The sequence below is a fragment of the Bombina bombina genome, chromosome 6 (assembly GCF_027579735.1).
Source record: "Bombina bombina isolate aBomBom1 chromosome 6, aBomBom1.pri, whole genome shotgun sequence".
Taxonomy (NCBI): domain Eukaryota; kingdom Metazoa; phylum Chordata; class Amphibia; order Anura; family Bombinatoridae; genus Bombina; species Bombina bombina.
Genome location: NC_069504.1, coordinates 1,017,791,705 through 1,017,815,173, shown reverse-complemented (window position 1 = coordinate 1,017,815,173; position 23,469 = coordinate 1,017,791,705). Strand labels below are relative to the sequence as shown.

The 23,469-nt window shown below is 41.2% G+C and overlaps 1 protein-coding gene across 1 annotated transcript in view; it reads right to left on the bottom strand.

Annotated features, from left to right (window-relative positions):
• LOC128664067 (solute carrier family 45 member 3-like) overlaps positions 1–23,469 on the bottom strand; it is a 296,255-nt gene that overhangs the window by 16,861 nt on the left and 255,925 nt on the right. The window contains exon 4 of the mRNA XM_053718743.1: positions 9,269–9,534. Within this exon, the coding sequence (XP_053574718.1) occupies positions 9,269–9,534 (266 nt within the window). The remainder of the gene's footprint in view (positions 1–9,268; positions 9,535–23,469) is intronic.

Genomic DNA, 23,469 nt, shown 5'->3' with positions numbered 1-23,469 from the left:
TACAACTTGCCTAATAATTCTGCACTCCCTGTAAGCCCCTGAAGATCTCCCTACCTTGAGTCGTCTTCACCCAGCCGAGCCAAATTCTTCATCCAAGCGGAGCAAGAAGAGGTCCTCCATCCGGTAGAAGTCTTCATCCAAGCGGGGCAGAAGAGGTCTTCCATCCGATTGAAGTCTTCATCCAAGAGGCATCTTCTATCGTCATCCATCCGGAGCGGAGCGGCAGCATCCTGAAGACCTCAGACGCGGAACATCCTCTTCTCCCGACGCCTACTAGCCGAATGACGGTTCCTTTAAATAACGTCATCCAAGATGGCGTCCCTCGAATTCCGATTGGCTGATAGGATTCTATCAGCCAATCGGAATTAAGGTATGAATATTCTGATTGGCTGATGGAATCAGCTAATCAGAATCAAGTTCAATCCGATTGGCTGATCCAATCAGCCAATCAGATTGAGCTCGCATTCTATTGGCTGTTCCGATCAGCCAATAGAATGCAAGCTCAATCTGATTTTTTTTATTTTTTGTAACTTAGTTCTTTTTTATTTTTTGTACTTTTATTAGTTTATTTATTTGTATTTATTTGTAGGAATTGTATTTAATTTATTTATTGATAGTGTAGTGTTAGGTTTAATTGTAGATAATTATAGGTATTTTATTTAATTAATTTATTGATAGTGTAGTGTTAGGTTTAATTGTAACTTAGGTTAGGATTTATTTTACAGGTAATTTTGTAATTATTTTAACTATTTTAGCTATTGTACCTGGTTAAAATAAATACAAAGTTACCTGTAAAATAAATATTAATCCTAAAATAGCTATAATATAATTATAATTTATATTGTAGCTATATTAGGATTTATTTTACAGGTAAGTATTTATCTTTAAATAGGAATAATTTATTTAATAAGAGTTAATTAATTTCGTTAGATTAAAATTATATTTAATTTAGGGGGGTGTTAGGGTTAGACTTAGCTTTAGGGGTTAATAAATTTATTAGAATAGCGGTGAGCTCCAGTCGGCAGATTAGGGGTTAATAATTGAAGTTAGGTGTCGGCGATGTTAGGGAGGGCAGATTAGGGGTTAATACTATTTATTATAGGGTTAGTGAGGCGGATTAGGGGTTAATAACTTTATTATAATAGCGGTGCGGTCCGGTCGGCAGATTAGGGGTTAATAAGTGTAGGCGACGTTGTGGGGGGCAGATTAGGGGTTAATAAATATAATATAGGGGTCGGCGGTGTTAGGGGCAGCAGATTAGGGGTACATAGGGATAATGTAAGTAGCGGCGGTTTACGGAGCGGCAGATTAGGGGTTAATAATAATATGCAGGGGTCAGCGATAGCGGGGGCGGCAGATTAGGGGTTAATAAGTGTAAGGCTAGGGGTGTTTAGACTCGGGGTACATGTTAGAGTGTTAGGTGCAGACGTAGGAAGTGTTTCCCCATAGGAAACAATGGGGCTGCGTTAGGAGCTGAACGCGGCTTTTTTGCAGGTGTTAGTTTTTTTTTCAGCTCAAACAGCCCCATTGTTTCCTATGGGGGAATCGTGCACGAGCACGTTTTTTAGGCTGGCCACGTCCGTAAGCAACTCTGGTATCGATAGTTGCAGTGGCGTTAAATATGCTCTACGCTCCTTTTTTGGAGCCTAACGCAGCCATTCTGTGGACTCTCAATACCAGAGTTATTTTAAAGGTGAGGCCAGAAAAAAGCCAGCGTTAGCTACGCGGGTCGTTACCGACAAAACTCTAAATCTAGCCGTAATTTAGGTATCATAGGTTCTTCAGGTAGCGCGACCTCTGGAACCTCTAACGTAGACAGAACCTCCTTAAATAAAAAACGCAAGTGTTCAATTTTAAATCTAAAGGATGATTCCTCCGCAGCAGGAGGCTTAGACACTAAGGACTCCGACCCAGAAAGTGCACCCTCTGAATCAACAGAGGTTAACTTATCATCAGAATAACTGGGACATAATAGCTAAATCCGATAAATATTTAGATGACTCTGGGTCAGGAGAGCTATGTTTAACCTTTTTCTTGCGTTTGCTAGAGTGAGGTAATGCACTGAGGGCCGCAGACACCGCCGTTTGTAACTGCGCCGCAACGTCCACAGGACGAAGGCCCCCTCCGGATGGAGGATTAGATGTGCTATGGGGAACTGCATGTGGATTGGATAATGTAGCAAGGGTAGTAATCTCACAGGACGCCGAGTCCTGAGAGGTAGACGGCTCAGAGGGACTAAGAGCCTTAGCAGGCGACAGTGAAATGTAAAAGTGAAACCTGTTTGTTCCAACCAAAAACACAGTCTATCAGCCCAGGGAAAAAAAATCACACAAAGCAGAATTTAAATAATTAATAAACTGATTGATTAACCCCAACTGTTCAATAACCCCCTTCAGAGGATATTAACCCTGGATCCTATCAAAGTATAAAGGAGCCACACTGTGCCCCTGTTATAGCATTTTATGTGTAAAAATTGAAACAATCTTACCTACAGGATCCATACTGTGGAACAGGACACAGTCTCTCAAGTGTGACAGTCTTATAGCAGCGCTCCTGACATGGACTAGAGTGAGAGAAAGCAGGCAGTGAAACTTGTCAACACTGATTGCTTAGGAGCTGTTAGCAGTAGTCTGGATGGTTTCGCAGAAAAACTTTCCCTGCATCTCCAGACTCTAACGTTCATCAATAATCTCTTTGAGAGGTTGACATGACCACTTAAAACTCCAGTCATAAACACCAGAAGCATGGGCAAGATATACAAAAGCTAAAAAGGAAAGAGATACTTTCCTTATTCATAGATCCACCCAGCTAGAGTTAAAATTCTAAGCTAAACTTCTTAGATATGGTAGCAAAGCAGGAAATCTCCTTGCTAACTTAGTTAAACGAGACAAAGGCTCAGCTCTGATTGAAACCCTTCAAAATGATGGTAAAACTTTTACAAAGCCAGAAGATACTCTAAACATTTTCTCAGATTTTTTTATCAAACTCTTTACTCTTTCAAACCATCAGACAATCAGGAGCGCGGGGACTTCTGGAAAAAGATCCCTTCCCCGACTTTAACATCTGATTTAAATGTAATTTTGAATCCTCCCATTTATGAAGTAGAAGTTACCAAAAGTATTCAGGAACTTCCCTTAAATAAAGCCTCAGGACCTGACGTTTTACCTAATGAATTTTACAAAATATTATCTCCATTAATTGCTCCACATTTAGTTACGTTTTTTAATGACATATATACACAGGGTAACCCGGCCTTTAACAACTTTGTGGCTTTTTTTTACTACCCGTATTTTAAAGCCTGGGAAATATCCAGTTAAGAAAGAGTCTTATAGACCTATTGCCCTGCTGAACACGGACTATAAATTATTGACCTTGATCCTGGCTCGCAGATTACAAATTCTTCTTCCTACTATAATTCACAAAAATCAAGCAGGATTTTTGACTAATAGAAACTCCTCTGCCATTTTAAAATGATTGAAAAGCAGAGACGGGTGTGTGTGTGTGTGTGTGTGTGGGGGGGGGGGGCGAGGACACCCCTGACATGGCAATTATTTCAATAGATGCAGAAAAAGCATTTGACTCAGTTCATTATGATCACTTCTTTTTCACTCTTTCCCAAATTAGTTTTAAAGGTAAGTTTCTCAAATTTATTGAAAACTTATATAATAAAGCCCATACAAGACTGCTAGTCAACGGTAGAATATCCACAGACATAGTTCTTGGAAGAGGTACCAGACAGGGGTGTCCTCTCTCCCCTCTCCTCTTTGATATTGCGATTGAACCTCTGGCCATTTCAATTAGACAACAAATTGAAAGTATTAAAATAGGTAAGAAAGGGGGGGGCGTGTCCGGGCGGCTGCCATGAATAGTCGCAATATCTGAAGCTCCTGCCGAGATCCTGATAATCCGCCAATCATTGCTGGGACACTGGTCTTCTGTTAAATACATTTTGCGATTTTAAACATCTGTTCCTTTTGTGGATCCAACTGCCTGAAAACCACAGTGTATTATTGACCGCAGAGCACAGATCTGGACCTTTGAGGCCTATTGTGGCGGCCTAATACGGAGCCTCAGAACCCCCCCCCCCAGCATCCTGGCTGGGTATAGCAGTCACTGACGACTGCCACCCTTTTCCTTATAAGGGGGACCCATTTATTGCTATTAGAGGGATACTTGCACAGATATTCTCACGGAGGAAGATATATCTGAACCATATCTTACAAATGGAGGCAATTAAAGATAGATGGGAAGCCGAGCTTATCCGGCTCACACAAGATCAATTCCGGAGCCTAGAGACAGAGTTGTGTAAAATTATTTGCAGGTTCACCCGCTTGAGAAAATCGATCAGCAGCACTTTGACCGTTACCCAGAAGGCAGCTCCAACCTTACCCATCCCAGAGTGGATACACCATGCTGCGATATTAATCTTTCAACTAATCCTGTGAATCTGGATGATGACAAAACCCTACGCACCCCGAGCATTCGATTGTAGAGCTGGAGACCTTGTGCACAAATTCTGAGATTGTCACCCCTCACAGATCTCTACTTTCATCAACTGCCGGGGACAAAATAGGCAGAGGACTATGCCCTGTCTCTGATAACCAGCCCCATATGAAAACAGTGAGGCCATGGAGTAGGCCTTATACAGCAGCCCAAGACGGTACCCACCTCGAGGTCATGGGTGACTCACAAAATGAGGAGAGCGATGTTGTAGGGCCCCGTTATTGCTTGCATTTATCACGCCAGACAAGCGACCTGAAAGTCTCTAACAGGGACCAGTTACCTACTACCAACCTGTCTCCATGGATCCTATGCGCATATCTTCAGAGACCAAAGTTGCCGGACGATGAGGATATCGATCAGACGTGTGACCACAAAGCAAAGGCAGACGGCGTAGATCCTAAGATCCGCACTGAACGAGTGGTACAGCCAGACTCTATTGGATTAGAATGGAAGGTTCTCTTTTCTGTATCAGGGATAAGTACTGTCCTATTCTCCTCTCAGTCACGCATGAGTCTACTGGCTGTAAAGACTAAAATTCACCAGAGACATTACAAGTTAGGAATTGGTTAATTTCAGAGCGGTCAGATAGAAATGAGCAGCCAAACCTGTCTAAAAATAATGATAAGTAATCGGTTTATACCTCTATTGTACCGACCTGCTCATATAAAAAATCCCTCAAGTTATGCTAGGTGGACTTTTGCAGTGCCATATGTTCAGGAGACTTATACTGCCTTACTTACCCAACCTCAGTGATACCACAAATTTGCTTGTAGTTCTTATAAGGACGCAGTAATAATAGGTAAAGTGTCTCATGAGAGTGTAACAAATTATATAGCCCCTCATCTCTGCTTTGCTCTCTGTCAAGTAATATTGGGGGTTACTATATTTCATCAATTGCATACCTTAACTGAGCTGTCTATGAAGTCTGAATAGTCTAATGCATGTAGTTCTGGGAGGGGTGATATGATTTGTTTATGCATATCTTTTAATTTCTACTTTTAGGCTACATTTTCCCCTATGAGCATCTGATATATTACACTTGAATTATACAATTTTACTATACTACATATAGTTTATATATATATATATATATATATATATATATATATATATATATATATATATATATATATACTTATAATACGTACAGTTTTTAAGGTCCAGAAGCAAACACCACAATTTTGCCTCCAGCTCTTGTATCTAAGCAGCAATAGTAGACAAAGTATTTTATGAGAGTGTAGCAGGGTGCGTGGACCCATGTCTGATCTATGCTTTCTGTTATTCTAAGTATAGCGTGGGCCTTCTATATGTGACTAATTAAACACCCTAACTGAGCTGTTTATGAGGACTGAATAGTCTAATGCACATAGTTTTAGGAGGGGTGTTCAAAATTGGAGCACGAGTGCAGGACTGATTTGGCCGCTACTGAATTCTTGCGCTCTAATGCTCCTACAATAGAATGTACCCATATGGTCACTAGGTAGACATCTACTATAATGCAGCTGCCTTGACAATCACCTATCTGTAAACTTTAGATGGTCACATTTATTTCTATATTCTATGATATTTGGTCTTATCTCTCTGTACTTTGTAACAATGTTTTCCGGTAAACCATCCCCCATTTATATATTTATTTACTTACCTACTCTAAAATATTAGCAATGATGGCTGCCTCGTCATTATGACTTTTGACTCTAAAAAAAAACACAAAAAAAAACATGGGTCCAAAAGAGGCCCTACCTTTCTTATTCCCTCATATTCCCCTTTTTATTTTTTTCTGGGTGTGTAGCGGTCCAAGAGTGGCCATTGTAGTTTAATTGGGGGGAACTCTTCATTACTAAGTCTTGATTTATAAAGGGAAATAACATCATATTCAAAAAGAGGTTATTGTGATGTTTAGTTGGTTTTCTCTCTCTCTTTGTATTCATTAGCATAGCAAATCTTTGAATGCACGTTGGTTCTTTTATGATATACTTTGTGGAACTACACGTTGTCTGTATATGTAATCTTTAAACCTCAATAAAAATTATTTAAAAAAAAAAAAGGTAAAAAAGAGCTTAAGATAGCTTTATTTGTCGATGACATTCTCATTTATATAATGAATACTCAGATCAATATACCAAGGTTAATGTCAATCATTGATCAATTCGGATCATTTTCAGGATATAAGATGAATACTTCTAAATCCGAACTATTATGGATAAAGCAACATAAAGAGTCTTTGGTAAATATATCTTTTACAATTGTTTCTGATTCATTCAAATATCTGGACATAGTAATATCTTCCAACTCAGATGAATGGTATAGCCTTAATGTTCTCTCGACATTGAACAAAGTCACAGATATGATGAAAAATTGGCAAAACCTTCCTCTGTCCATATCAGGTCGTATAGCTTTATACAAAATGATTCTTCTCCCGAAAATACTGTATGTATTTCAAAATACTCCACTGATTTTAAAAGGAAAATATATTAGGATATTTAACACTGCTTTGAGAAAATTTATCTGGCAGGATAGAAAACCCAGAATTTCCCTTGTAAAACTTTCCTTACCCCAAAAATATGGGGGGGGGGTGTCTTACCTGATCTTCAGCTTTATAACTATGTATTTCTTGCTCGAATAGTGACTGACTGGATATTTGCTAGGGACTATTTAACGGATAACGAGTTGGAGAATAACATAACTTTCCCATGTCTTTCTATAGCATTAATACATCCTAATTACAAGGAAATTCCAGACGAAGTAAAGAAACTTAGGTCTATTACTAATCCGATTCAGGCGTGGCGGAAGATTTGTAATTTACTGGAACTTGATGGAAGAGTCTCTAAATACTTACCGTTGAACGGGAACCCTCAATTTCAGGCATGGCTGCAATCAGCATTATTTCAAAGGTGGCATAATCTAGGTTTGGATAAGGTTGTTCACTTATTAGATAATGAGAGAAGAATTATTAAAACTTTTTCTTCTCTTAGGAGTGAATTTAACCTTTCTCAAAATTATTTTTATGCTTACCTACAGGCAAGACATTATGCCAGGAAGTTAATCAAGGAGTCTGGTTGGAATTGGTCATTAGGGGCCCTGGAAAATTGGCTTATATTAGCCAAGAACGGGCATTTGTGATCAATCCCTCATTTCCATTAAAGGCCCTATCAATCTGGGAAAAATCTTTTGTAAATGGGCATTAGCTTTATCACCAGGGTCAGTAGAAACTAGTCAAATGCAATCATCTATCAATGAAGTTACACAAGCTACTTTCTCCACTACATGGAGATAATCCCACATCAAATTGCTATACAAGACATATTATATGCACGATAAGGACTTTAAATGTGGGAACTCTCACTTTAATAAGTGCCCAAAATGTTCACTATTATCGGCTAACCTTCGGCATATGATATGGGACTGTCCAAAAATTAGGTGTTTATGGCTTAAATTGGAGTATTGGCTGAATAAAGTGTTGGGAATCTCCCCTCTGGTCCTTACATTGGCGCATATAGTATTTTTGGGGACAGGACAACAAAACTCACTTAGTAAGAAGAAAATTACTAATATGGCTATATTAGCTGCCAGATACCTAATTTTTAAAAAATGGAAAGAAACCTCAAGCCCCAGTCTTCCGGAGATCATGAATTGTATGGAAAAACAGTGCATACTGGAACAGTTTGATACAAATATAAATGACGGACGAGATGTAAGTAAGTTCTTTCTGAAATGGTCATTATTTACCAAAACCTTCCCAACTAACGAAATTGATCATTTAATATATCCGTTTAGACACTCAGAATTAGTATTGCTGGGAGTATGGTAATTTATTGTCATTATATAGCATCCCGTTTATAAATTTTACTTATTTTTTCTTCTCCCCCCCCCCTTTTTTTTTTTTTGTGTTCTTTTCTGTTTTGTTGTGGGTTGGGCCGATTGGCCAATTAATTTAAAACACCCCTACAGTGTAATTAGGAATCTGATGGTTTTTTAATTATATTTGAATCATAGATAAAGGAAGACAAACTTCTTACAAAATGTCTTAATATGTTGTTTGATTATGCCTCTCTTCATTTTTTTGATTGCTCAAGACACCCTGTGAGGTGCAATGGAAATGTAATTATGATTTGTTTAAATTAATTACACTGTTGGATTAAAAATATATAAAACCAAAAAACTCCAGTCCTATCTCGAAGGGCAGATACCCTTTTTCAGGACTCTCCGAATCTTCTGACACTTCTCTGCCACCTCCTAACGTGACGAAAAGCAAAGAATGACTGGGGTAATGATGAAGTGGGAGTGATATTTAAGCCTTTGGCTGGGTGTCTTTGCCTCCTCCTGGTGGCCAGGTGATGTTTTTCCCAACAGTAAGGAATGAAGCCGTGAACTTTCCCTATCTTAGGAAGGAAAAGGAATTAATTTCTTTAGACACCAAACTTCACCTCCTCCATTGACAGAGGTAAAGAGAATGACTGAGGATTATGGGTAGGGGAGTGACACTTAACAGCTTTGCTGTGGTGCTCTTTGCCTCCTCCTACTGGCCACGAGTGATATTCCCTCTAGTAATTGAATGACGTCGTGGACTCTCCATATCTTAGGAAAGAAATAAAGGCTAACACTTATAAACAAGCCCATTGTGTGTACATACACACATCATTGATATATATATATATATATATATACACACATACATACACACACATATACATACACACATACGTATATATAATGTATTTTGTTTCAATATAAATGTTGAAAAAAAATAATTGAATGAAATACTCACATCTTTTTCCGTGTGGTACATACAAATCAGTGTGTATGGAAGGGTCTGTAGTGTAGCATATGCAAATCCAGTCAGTGATGACATAATGGTCACTATTACAATATTCTGGGACAAGCATATCACAAATGCGGACGATGTAAAGGTTACCATGCTGGCAATGTAGATGTTTCTTGACCCAAAGTGTTTGGTAAGTTTATTCATGATCACGGAAAAGAAAGTTGAAGTTGCACCTTGTAGAAAGAGCCCAAGACTTCCCATGCGTATCCCTGTAACATAAAGAATTGATAAAAATTAGCCAAGGGATATGTCATTCTTCTGAATGATAGGAAACACTATCTTTTTGGTAGTTATGTATTACTGTTCACTTTTTCTGTTCATTGTCCAACAAAAAAGACCAAACACAACCAAATAAGGAACTTATATAGGGTATAAAAGAAATTGACAGAACAAATGAAAATTTTTTATTTTTTTTTAGTGGATCTATTTTCAGTTGAAACAGAGGTTTTGCTCTCATTTGTAGGTTTAATTGTGAAGGTTTCCTTAAAGGGACATGAAACACATTTTTTTTTCTTTTACTATTCAGATAATATAATTAAAGAAAATGTTCCAATTTAACTTCTATTTTCAAATTTTTTTGTTCTTAAGTTATTCTTTGTTGAAGAGTTATCTAGATAGGTAGCGTGCACATGCCTGAAGCACTACATGACAGGAAATAGTGCTGCAGACACATGCACACGCCTGAACTTACCTTCCTGCTTTTCAACATAGGATAATAACAAAAAAAAAAGAAAATGTAATAATAGAAGGAAATGTGAAAGTTGTTTAACATTGTATTTTCTATCTTTATTAAAGGGACATAAACCCCCCAAAAAATCTTTCATGATTCACGTGAAAGAAAAATGTTGGGTTTTGTGTCCCTTAAAAAAATAAACAAATTAAAAGTTACATACAAGTTAAAACAAAATATCAAAACATCCAAATTAAGCTCTTTAACATATAGTTTGATATAAAATATAGAATACACACAAACAGTGTACAGCTCCACAGTATCACAGGTGCAGGTGGTAAGAGGGACTTCAACCTCTATAATATGTAGAAAAGTAGAAAAATCCACAGCACCTCAATGAATTTTCAATGCTTTATTGAAACATCTTTATCCCATACAGGTACAAGCATGATTAAGGGATAATATCCCGAAACGTTGCTGCCTACACCTGCTTTGTACCTGTATGGGATAAAGATGTTTCAATAAAGCATTGAAAATTCATTGAGGTGCTGTGGATTTTTCTACTTTTCTTAACATAAAATATACAATGGGGACAAACTATAGTCTTCCTGATAAATTTTCACTCATTAAAAATTCTTCTCAGATATTTCTGTAGTCAATGGGATATATGGTTATATTGATTACAGATGTGCGTGTAAGGTGTAAAGAGAAGTTTAGATGGTTATCAATGTATTCCAATGGAATCCATGATTTACACTTATTGATCCAAAATCCTATCTTTATGGTTATTTTAATGATATTTTAACATGCTCAGGTGTTATTTGGATCCTTACAGGCGCAATTAGTCCTTTTACACACAGATAGATAAAACCACTTTGTATTATGTTAAGGAACTGACATGGTGAGCTAAGCTTATTGGGTATCAACAAAAACTCCATGATAGCTCATTGGATCAATATTCAAAACCAATGTCAGTCCATTGCATAGTTGAGTTTGAGATGTTCTTTCTACCTATTCTCAGACTAAACATGAATTTAACATTTATATGGCAATTTTTATCAGGGTCCCAACAAATAAAAAAGATCTTGACAAGATATTCTAGTGCTATGAAATTTGATGGTGCTTTACAACTAATTAATAAATAATAATAATTGTGTTTTTTAAAATACTGGCGAAAAAAAAGGAATTATACTGTAAAGGGAAAAACATAATTTATGTAAGAACTTACCAGATAAATTCATTTCTTTCAAAGTGGCAAGAATCCATGAGCTAGTGACGTATGGGATATACATTCCTACCAGGAGGGGCAAAGATTCCCAAACCTCAAAATGCCTATAAATACACCTCACACAACACTCATACCTTAGTTTAACGTATAGTTAAGTAGTGAGGTGTAAAAATGAGAAAAGAAAAAAAAGCATACAAAAAGAAGAACTGGAAAAAATAATGTGCTTCTATACAAAAAAATCATAACCACCAAAAAATAGGGTGGGTCTCATGGACTCTTGCCACAATGAAATTAATGAATTTATCAGATAAGTTCTTACATAAATTATGTTTTCTTTCATGTAAGTTGCAAGAATCAATAAGCTAGTGACGTATGGGATATAATACCCAAGATGTGGAAGTCCACAGAGTCACTCGAGAGGGAGGGATAAAATAAAAACAGCTATTTCCACTGAGAAATTAAATCTAAATATTAAGTTTTTCGTAAAAACTATCAAAAAACCTCAAATCATAGGCACTATAATGAAACAGACAGCTGCCTGAAGAACCTTTCTACCAAAGACTGCTTCAGAAGAAGCAAACACATCAAAAAGGTAAAATTTTAGTAAAAATATACAAAGAAGATCAAGCTGCTGCTATGCAAAATTTGATCAACTGAAGCTTCATTCTTGAAAACCCAAAATATAGCGACTAATCTAGTAGAATGAGCTGTAATACTCTGAGGCGAATTCTGCTCCTCCTCCAAATAATCTTTTAAAATCAAACGCTCCGACCAAGATGCCAAAGAAATGGCAGAAGCTTCAGACTTTTTCTGCAACCAGAAAAATTAACAAATAGACTAGAAGTCTTACTGAAATCTAAGTAGTTTCAACATAATATTCCAAAATTCTTACCACATTCAAAGAATGTAAAGACCCCTTAGGAGAATTCCTAGGGATAGGACACACAGAAGAAACAATAATCTCTCCATTAATGTTGTTAAAAGTTGACAACCTAAAGCAAACAATTTTAAGACATCTCTCGCAAAACAGCTTATCTTGATGGAAATCAGATAAGGAGACTCACAAGAGAGAACAGACAATTCAGAAACTCAAAGAAATAACACTTTCCAGGAAAGTAGAATGCAGAGACTCCAAAGGAAAAACCTGCAAAAACGTAAAAATAAAATCGAGACTCCAAGGAGGAGAAATTGATTCAATAACAGGCTTGATACGAAACAAAACCTGAACCTAACAGTGAAAATCAGGAAGCTGAACAATCTGTTTATGAAATTAGCCAAAAAAAGGATAGATTTTGTCATTTCAAAGGATTTACATACAAAAACCTAAATTCAGATCATCCTTTGGAAGAAGAACCAGAGACGGAAGAAAGAAAGAAGGTTGATAAAACAGAGAACTGCTAAAGCATTCATAATTTCCGCCTGAAAATTACCAAACCTAGAAAGGTATCTGAAGATTCCTGTTCAGGCGAGAGGCCAACAGATCTAATTCTAGAAGACCCCGTTATCTGTACAAGTTGAAAAAAACACATCTGGATGGAGAAACCACTCCCCCGGATAAATAAAATGACGGATGAAATAATCCGCTTCCCAATTGTCTACACCTGAGCTATGAATCGCAGTCTTGACAAGAGTTGGTGTCAGGGTTTTTTCTTGACTTGTTTGCCATGTGCTGCTGGCAGCCATTTTACTCACCTCTCTTGCTGACTTTGGTGCATTCTGGGAGATGCTGCTCACTTCCTGTACTTCCTTTTATGGCCAGACTGGTTTACATCATCCATGTGAGACAGGATGCAGTCTCAGACATTACGCAAGGGCCATGAATCCTGATGGTGCTAATAATCCACCTTTACCTGCCATAATTTCCAGGATGGATGAACAGGATCACCGCTTGGATCAATTTGCACTAGCCCTGCAAACCCTGCTGACTCGCACTGCACATTTGGACCAAAGTGTCCCGCAAGTTATGGCTGCTCCTGTTTCCACTGATGCACCTAGTCCTACCAGTCCTACCAGGAGCTTGTCCGGTTCTGCACCTCTACCTCAGCGATATGGAGGCGATCCTAATCAGTGCAGAGGGTTTTTGAACCAGGTGGGCATTTACTTTGAGATGTTACCTCAGGCGTTTCCCTCTGACAGAGCTAAGGTGGGATTTCTCATCACGTTACTCTCTGACACAGCTCTTGCCTGGGCTAATCCCTTGTGGGAGACTAATAAACCTGTGATTTCAAATTACCCTGAATTTGTGGCCTCCTTTCGAAGGGTATTTGATGTTCCAGCTTGCTCCTCCTCTGCTGCTAAACGAGTCATGTCCATTCAGCAAGGTACAAGATCTGTTGCTCAGTATGCCATTGAGTTCCGTACGCTTGCAGCAGAGGTAGGCTGGAACAATGAAGCCCTTGTTGCCGCCTTCTTTCATGGGCTCTCTGATGCGATTAAAGACAAAGTTGCTGCCAGAGATTTACCAGAAGATCTCGAGGCATTGGTGTCTTTTTTGATCCTAATTGACATCAGACTAAGTAAGAGGCCTTCTTTCAAGGAGCGCTTGCGGAAGCCTCCTGTACCGTAGTCTCCTACGTGTTCATTCCCACCCATGCCTCCCTCTCCTCCCATGCCTCCTGGTCCCGAGTCACCAGGTACTGCTGAGTCGAGGCAGTTGGAATTCACACATCTCTCCGCGGCGGAGAGGGCCTTTAGGAGGAGGGAGGGGCTCGGCCTCTATTGTGGGTTACAGGGCCACCTTTTGAAGTCTTGTCCTACACGACCAGGAAACGCTCACACCTAAGGTCCTGTCGGGGGCAGACATTAGGTGGTTTATCCTTGTCCCCGGAACCGCTAAAGGAGAAACCTTTGGTCATGATTGTCCTTTCCTGGGTGGACTCCTCCATAGTCACCCAGGCTCTTGTTGACTCCGGTGCTGCGGGCTATTTCATTGACAGTGCTTTTGTATCAAAGCACTCCATTCCTGTTTTGCCTCGGTCCATTCCGCTTGCTATTGAGACTATTGATGGCAGGCCCCTTCAGCCCGCACTCGTTACGAAACTGCTGTTGGGGCTCTCCATTTTGAAACCCAATTCCAGGTGATAAACTCTCCACATTTTCCGGTTGTTCTGGGTTATCCCTGGCTCCAAAAGCACAATCCCAGTCTTGACTGGCGCAGGTCAGAAATTTTGTCGTGGTCTCCGCAGTGTATTTCCACTTGTCTTCAGAAACCAGTTAAAGTCTTGTGCACTTCTTCAGTATCTCAATTGCCAGAGGAGTACTGAGAGTTCCTAGACGTTTTTGACAAGGTGCGTGCTGGTACGCTGCCTCGTCACCGGTCTTACGATTGTGCCATAGACTTGCAACCCTGAGCCATTCCTCCTCTGGGCCGGGTTTACCCTCTGTCTGTCGCAGAGAATTGTGCTATGGAGGAGTATGTTTCCGATGCTCTGTCGCGGGGGATCATCCACAAATCCTGCTCTCCTGCAGGGGCTGGCTTCTTCTTTGTGAAGAAAAAGCGTACAATCTCGTTAGGATCAAGAAGGTCCATGAATGGAAAACAGCATTTAACACCAGGAGCGGGCATTATGAGTATCTTGCAATGCCCTTTGGTCTATGTAATGCTCCTGTTGTTTTCCAGGAATTTATTAATGATGTCCTACGAGATATGTTGCAACAGTGTGTTGTGGTGTACTTAGACGACATCCTCATACACTCACCCACACTTGAGGTTCATCGTTCTGATGTTACACGGATTCTTCAGAGACTACGTGAGAACGGCCTGTTTTGTAAACTTGAGAAATGTGAGTTCCATCAGACTCAAGTAACCTTCCTAGGTTATGTTATCTCCATTGCAGGGTTCTCCGTGGATCCTGACAAGTTATCTGCAGTTCCGCAGTGGCCTCGCCTAGTTGGTCTTCGGTCTATTCAACGTTTTTTGGGGTTCGACAATTACTATAGAAAGTTTATTAAAAACTTTTCTTGCTTGGTCAAACCTATCACAGACATGACCCGTAAAGAGAATGATCCACTCCATTGGTCACCTACTGCCTTTAAGGCCTTTGATAGTCTTAAGACTGCCTTTGCTGCTGCTCCAGTTCTGGCTCATCCTAACCCTGTCCTGCCTTTCGTTCTTGAGGTCGATGCGTCGGAGACTGGAGTAGGTGCTCTCTTGTCTCAACGTCCTACACCTGACGGTTCCTTGCATCCGTGTGGTTTCTTCTGTAAGAAATTGTCTCCAGCGGAGTGCAATTATGAAATTGGCGACAGGGAATTACTGGCCATAATTTTGGGACTCAAGGAATGGAGGCATCTTCTTGAGGGTACTGGCGTGCCAGTGATCATTCTTACTGATCACAAGAATTTAACTTATCTATCTTAAGCAAAACGTTTGTCGCCCCGACAGGCCAGATGGGCGCTATTTTTGTCTCGGTTTAATTATGTGGTCTCCTACCTGCCTGGTAGTAAGAATGTTAGGGCTGATGCCCTCTCTCGACAGTTTTCACCTCTGTCCAAGGAGGAGTCTGTACCTACTCCAGTTATACCTCCTGACCATATTTTGGTTACCCTAAGTACTAATTTGACTTCTCCCTTGGGGGAGGAGATCCTGGCTGCACAAACCAATGCACCTCCTGAGAAACCTAGTGGTAAGTGTTTTGTTCCTGAGAATCTTCAAACTAAACTTTTGCACACTTACCACTATCCTAAAGCCGCAGATCACCCAGGCAAGAACCAAATGATTTGGTCTGTCACTCGACAATTCTGGTGGCCAGGTCTTCGTTCTGATGTTGCTGTGTATGTTGCCTCCTGCTCAGTTTGTGCACAGAATAAGGCTCCTCGACGTCTTCCTGTGGGTCTTCTTCAACCTATTGCTAATGGTGAGCGTCCTTGGACACATCTTTCCATGGACTTCATTGTCGAGCTCCCTGTTTCCAATGGCAATACTGTTATCCTTATGGTGGTTGACCATTTTTCTAAAATGTCACATTGCATTCCCTTGAAGAAGTTGCCTACCACTCAGGAGCTTGCTTCAATTTTTGCCTGTGAGGTCTTCCGTTTACATGGGTTACCCAAGGAGATAGTGTCGGACCGGAGTAGCCAGTTTGTCTCCAGATTTTGGTGTTCCTTTTGTGCTCAAATGGAGATCCAGCTCTCCTTCTCCTCGGCATATCACCCTCAATCCAATGGGGCTGCGGAACGGTCTAATCAAGCTCTGGAACAGTTCCTCCGTTGCTATGTCTCAGATCACCACAATAATTGGTCTGAACTGTTACCTTGGGCAGAGTTTGCTCGTTATAGTGCTATTAATGCTTCCTCCAAGTTATCCCCGTTCATGGCGAATTATGGGTTTCAACCATCCTTGTTGCCCGATTCATTCATGTCTCAGGGTATTCCGGCTTTGGAGGAGCATCTCCAGCAACTCCGTTCCACGTGGGTGCAGATTCAGGATTGCCTTCATCGTTCTATGAAGCACCAAACGTTCCAGGCTGATCGTAGGCGTCTGCCTGCACCTTCCTACCAGGTTGGTGAGAGAGTTTGGCTGTCCTCCCGCAACTTGAACCTTCGTGTGCCTTCCAATAAACTGGCTCCCCGTTATGTTGGTCCTTCTCGAATACTCCGACGGGTCAATCCTGTGGCCTACGCTCTTGACCTTCCTCCTGCAATTTACATCTCCAATGTTTTTCAAGTCTCCCTCTTGAAACCATTGGTTTGTAAATCGGTTTACCACTGTGTTGCCTCGTCCCCATCCTATCATTGTTGACAACCATGAGGAGTATGAGGTCAGCAGCATTATTGACTCTTGTATGTCCAGGGGCCACGTACAGTATTTGGTTCATTGGAGGGTCTACGGTCCAGAGGAGCGTTCATGGGTTCCCTCCTCTGATGTTCATGCTCCCGCCCTCCTCCGTGCCTTCCATGCCCGTTTCCCCAATAAGCCTTTTGTCCTCCCGCGGGGGAGGGGTCGTTGAGGGGAGGGTACTGTCAGGGTTTTTTCCTGACTTGTTTGCCATGTGCTGCTGGCAGCCATTTTACTCACCTCTCTAGTTTGCCCACAAAAATTTTGAAAAGCAAAGTCATATTTGAAAAAAAGAGCTAAGAAAAATATTTACTTAAATAAACTCCCCAAAACATAAAATCCATACTGAAACTGTTAGACTGCAAAAGGGAAATAAACATAGACCTGACTCATGGCAAACATAAACAAAAACATATATTTCAACCTTTATAACATAAAGCGCCAAACATAGATGAGAGTGTCTTAAAAAATTATACATACTTACCGGAAGACACCCATCCACATATAGCAGACAGCCAAACCAGTACTGAAAAATATCAGCAGAGGTAATGGTATAGGAGTATAACGTCAATCTGAAAAGGGAGGCCGGGGATGAATCCCTGCGACCGATTACAGAGAGCCTTTGAAAGGATTTCCCATGGGTGAAACCACTAAACCAACAGGTAATACTCCACATCCCTCTGAGAAACTCTGTACTCTAAGAGGAATTGGGCTTCAGAATGTTTAGAAGCGCATATCACAGAAGAAATCAAGCACAACTTACTTCACCACCTCCATAGGAGGCAACATTTGTAAATCTGAGGTATGAGTGTGGTGGGAGGTGTATTTATAAGCATTCTGAGGTTTGGGAAACTTTTGCCCCCTCCTGGTAGGAATGTATATCCCATACGTCACTAGCTCATGGACTCTTGCCACTTACATGAATTAAATTTTATTACAGGTATACCTTACTTTATAGCGCTTCGCTAATACAGTGCTTTGTGGAGCTGAAGTTCAACCTCCAAGGATTTTTAAACAGGGCTGTTAGCATTGTGAGATTGCGAGAAAAGTGACTGGCACCATTTTGTTCTGCTTAGTTCACTCTGTTTACAGCATTACAGCGCAATATGTGTCTCAGTGCTATAGTCTGGCAAATTTTACTATAGTAATTGTTACTATTTTACAGGTACAGTATTTATTGAATACTAATTGAATACTGTGCTGTGTTAGTTTTAAACTAAACGTAGCACTGTAGCACCCCTACTATATCTTAGTACAAACATGCTTTCAAACACACTGGCAAACTGCCTTTTTTCACTTTAAAGTGAATGTAAATTTTGATGTTAAAGTGCCGGTTTTTAAAAATTTGATTAAAAACAGGGGCACTTTAATTCATCAAAATTTACATTTCACTCGTGTTGTGAAAAAATACTTACTTTTTAATCCTGACAGCAGCTCCAACTTCGTGCGCCCATCGCAAAGCCTCTTCCTGGGTCTAAAATGAGGAATCCAGCTTCCTCCAATCACGGCATTGAATCAGACACTGATTCCCCCGGGGGGGAGGCCTTGATTGGAGGATGACCCATCCATCATTTCTGACATCAGAAATGGCTTGCGACGACCGGTGGAAACTGGAGCGGCTGTCAAGTTTAAAAGGTAAATATTTCTTGACAACGAGTGAAATGTAAATTTTGATGAACTAAAGTGCCCCTGTTTTTAATCAAATTTATAAAAACCGGGCACTTTTGCATCAAAACTTACATTCACTTTAAGGCGGTTTTCACTTTACATCGGGGCTCCGGTCCCTAACCCGCTGTATGAGCGGGGTATACCTGTACTCTAATTCAATGTTCACTTTATTACAAATACATTTAATATAACAAAAAAAAAAAATGAAAATATGGTTGAAAACCCAATTTATTTCCTGGTCTACTTATTCAAAGGGTAGACAAAACAGAATTTATGTTTACCTGATAAATTTCTTTCTCCAACGGTGTGTCCGGTCCACGGCGTCATCCTTACTTGTGGGATATTCTCTTCCCCAACAGGAAATGGCAAAGAGCCCAGCAAAGCTGGTCACATGATCCCTCCTAGGCTCCGCCTACCCCAGTCATTCGACCGACGTTAAGGAGGAATATTTGCATAGGAGAAACCATATGGTACCGTGGTGACTGTAGTTAAAGAAAATAAAATATCAGACCTGATTAAAAAAACCAGGGCGGGCCGTGGACCGGACACACCGTTGGAGAAAGAAATTTATCAGGTAAACATAAATTCTGTTTTCTCCAACATAGGTGTGTCCGGTCCACGGCGTCATCCTTACTTGTGGGAACCAATACCAAAGCTTTAGGACACGGATGAAGGGAGGGAGCAAATCAGGTCACCTAAATGGAAGGCACCACGGCTTGCAAAACCTTTCTCCCAAAAATAGCCTCAGAAGAAGCAAAAGTATCAAACTTGTAAAATTTGGTAAAAGTGTGCAGTGAAGACCAAGTCGCTGCCCTACATATCTGATCAACAGAAGCCTCGTTCTTGAAGGCCCATGTGGAAGCCACAGCCCTAGTGGAATGAGCTGTGATTCTTTCGGGAGGCTGCCGTCCGGCAGTCTCGTAAGCCAATCTGATGATGCTTTTAATCCAAAAAGAGAGAGAGGTAGAAGTTGCTTTTTGACCTCTCCTTTTACCTGAATAAACAACAAACAAGGAAGATGTTTGTCTAAAATCCTTTGTAGCATCTAAATAGAATTTTAGAGCGCGAACCACATCCAAATTGTGCAACAAACGTTCCTTCTTTGAAACTGGTTTTGGACACAGAGAAGGTACGATAATCTCCTGGTTAATGTTTTTGTTAGAAACAACTTTTGGAAGAAAACCAGGTTTAGTACGTAAAACCACCTTATCTGTATGGAACACCAGATAAGGAGGAGAACACTGCAGAGCAGATAATTCTGAGACTCTTCTAGCAGAAGAAATCGCAACTAAAAACAAAACTTTCCAAGATAATAACTTAATATCAACGGAATGTAAGGGTTCAAACGGAACCCCCTGAAGAACTGAAAGAACTAAATTGAGACTCCAAGGAGGAGTCAAAGGTTTGTAAACAGGCTTGATTCTAACCAGAGCCTGAACAAAGGCTTGAACATCTGGCACAGCTGCCAGCTTTTTGTGAAGTAATACCGACAAGGCAGAAATCTGTCCCTTCAGGGAACTTGCAGATAATCCTTTTTCCAATCCTTCTTGAAGGAAGGATAGAATCCTAGGAATCTTAACCTTGTCCCAAGGGAATCCTTTAGATTCACACCAACAGATATATTTTTTCCAAATTTTGTGGTAAATCTTTCTAGTCACAGGCTTTCTGGCCTGAACAAGAGTATCGATAACAGAATCTGAGAATCCTCGCTTCGATAAAATCAAGCGTTCAATCTCCAAGCAGTCAGCTGGAGTGAAACCAGATTCGGATGTTCGAACGGACCCTGAACAAGAAGGTCTCGTCTCAAAGGTAGCTTCCAAGGTGGAGCCGATGACATATTCACCAGATCTGCATACCAAGTCCTGCGTGGCCACGCAGGAGCTATCAAGATCACCGACGCCCTCTCCTGCTTGATCCTGGCTATCAGCCTGGGGATGAGAGGAAATGGCGGGAACACATAAGCTAGTTTGAAGGTCCAAGGTGCTACTAGTGCATCCACTAGAGCCGCCTTGGGATCCCTGGATCTGGCCCCGTAGCAAGGAACTTTGAAGTTCTGACGAGAGGCCATCAGATCCATGTCTGGAATGCCCCACAGGTGAGTGACTTGGGCAAAGATTTCCGGATGGAGTTCCCACTCCCCCGGATGCAATGTCTGCCGACTCAGAAAATCCGCTTCCCAATTTTCCACTCCTGGGATGTGGATAGCAGACAGGTGGCAGGAGTGAGACTCCGCCCAAAGAATAATTTTGGTTACTTCTTCCATCGCTAGGGAACTCCTTGTTCCCCCCTGATGGTTGATGTACGCAACAGTCGTCATGTTGTCTGATTGAAACCGTATGAACCTGGTCCTCGCAAGCTGGGGCCAGGCCTGGAGAGCATTGAATATCGCTCTCAGTTCCAGAATATTTATCGGTAGAAGAGATTCTTCCCGAGACCAAAGACCCTGAGCTTTCAGGGATCCCCAGACCGCGCCCCAGCCTATCAGACTGGCGTCGGTCGTGACAATGACCCACTCTGGTCTGTGGAACATCATCCCTTGAGACAGATTGTCCAGGGACAGCCACCAACGGAGTGAGTCTCTGGTCCTCTGATTTACTTGTATCTTCGGAGACAAGTCTGTATAGTCCCCATTCCACTGACTGAGCATGCACAGTTGTAATGGTCTTAGATGAATGCGCGCAAAAGGAACTATGTCCATCGCCGCCACCATCAACCCGATCACTTCCATGCACTGAGCTATGGAAGGAAGAGGAACGGAATGAAGTATCCGACAAGAGTCCAGAAGCTTTGTTTTTCTGGCCTCTGTTAGAAAGATCCTCATTTCTAAGGAGTCTATAATTGTTCCCAAGAAGGGAACCCTTGTTGACGGGGATAGAGAACTCTTTTCCACGTTCACTTTCCAGCCGTGAGATCTGAGAAAGGCCAGGACAATGTCCGTGTGAGCCTTTGCTTGAGGAAGGGACGACGCTTGAATCAGAATGTCGTCCAGGTAAGGTACTACTGCAATGCCCCTTGGTCTTAGCACCGCTAGAAGGGACCCTAGTACCTTTGTGAAAATCCTTGGAGTAGTGGCTAATCCGAAAGGAAGCGCCACGAACTGGTAATGTTTGTCCAGGAATGCAAACCTTAGGAACCGATGATGTTCCTTGTGGATAGGAATATGTAGATACGCATCCTTTAAATCCACCGTGGTCATGAATTGACCTTCCTGGATGGAAGGAAGGATAGTTCGAATGGTTTCCATCTTGAACGATGGGACCTTGAGAAATTTGTTTAAGATCTTGAGATCTAGGATTGGTCTGAACGTTCCCTCTTTTTTGGGAACTATGAACAGATTGGAGTAGAACCCCATCCCTTGTTCTCTTAATGGAACAGGATGAATCACTCCCATTTTTAACAGGTCTTCTACACAATGTAAGAACGCCTGTCTTTTTATGTGGTCTGAAGACAACTGCGACCTGTGGAACCTCCCCCTTGGGGGAAGTCCCTTGAATTCCAGAAGATAACCCTGGGAGACTATTTCTAGCGCCCAAGGATCCAGAACATCTCTTGCCCAAGCCTGAGCGAAGAGAGAGAGTCTGCCCCCCACCAGATCCGGTCCCGGATCGGGGGCCAATATTTCATGCTGTCTTGGTAGCAGTGGCAGGTTTCTTGGCCTGCTTTCCCTTGTTCCAGCCTTGCATTGGTCTCCAAGCTGGCTTGGCCTGAGCAGTATTACTCTCTTGCTTAGAGGACGTAGCACCTTGGGCTGGTCCGTTTTTACGAAAGGGACGAAAATTAGGTCTATTTTTTGCCTTGAAAGGCCGATCCTGAGGAAGGGCGTGGCCCTTACCCCCAGTGATATCAGAGATAATCTCTTTCAAGTCAGGACCAAACAACGTTTTCCCCTTGAAAGGAATGTTTAGTAGCTTGTTCTTGGAAGACGCATCAGCCGACCAAGATTTCAACCAAAGCGCTCTGCGCGCCACAATAGCAAACCCAGAGTTCTTAGCCGCTAACTTAGCCAATTGCAAAGAGGCGTCTAGAGTGAAAGAATTAGCCAATTTGAGAGCATTGATTCTGTCCATAATCTCCTCATAAGGAGGAGAGTCACTATCGAGCACCTTAAGCAGTTCATCAAACCAGAAATATGCGGCAGTAGTGACAGGGACAATGCATGAAATGGGTTGTAGAAGGTAACCCTGCTGAACAAACATCTTTTTAAGCAAACCTTCTAATTTTTTATCCATAGGATCTTTGAAAGCACAACTATCCTCTATGGGAATAGTGGTGCGTTTGTTTAAAGTAGAAACCGCTCCCTCGACCTTGGGGACTGACTGCCATAAGTCCTTTCTGGGGTCGACCATAGGAAACAATTTTTTAAATATGGGGGGAGGGACGAAAGGAATACCGGGCCTTTCCCATTCTTTATTAACAATGTCCGCCACCCGCTTGGGTATAGGAAAAGCTTCTGGGAGCCCCGGCACCTCTAGGAACTTGTCCATTTTACATAGTTTCTCTGGGATGACTAAATTTTCACAATCATCCAGAGTGGATAATACCTCCTTAAGCAAAATGCGGAGATGTTCCAATTTAAATTTAAATGTAATCACATCAGATTCAGCCTGCTGAGAAATGTTCCCTAAATCAGTAATTTCTCCCTCAGACAAAACCTCCCTGGCCCCCTCAGATTGGGTTAGGGGCCCTTCAGAGATATTAATATCAGCGTCGTCATGCTCTTCAGTAACTAAAACAGAGCAGCCACGCTTACGCTGACAAGGGTTCATTTTGGCTAAAATGTTTTTGACAGAATTATCCATTAC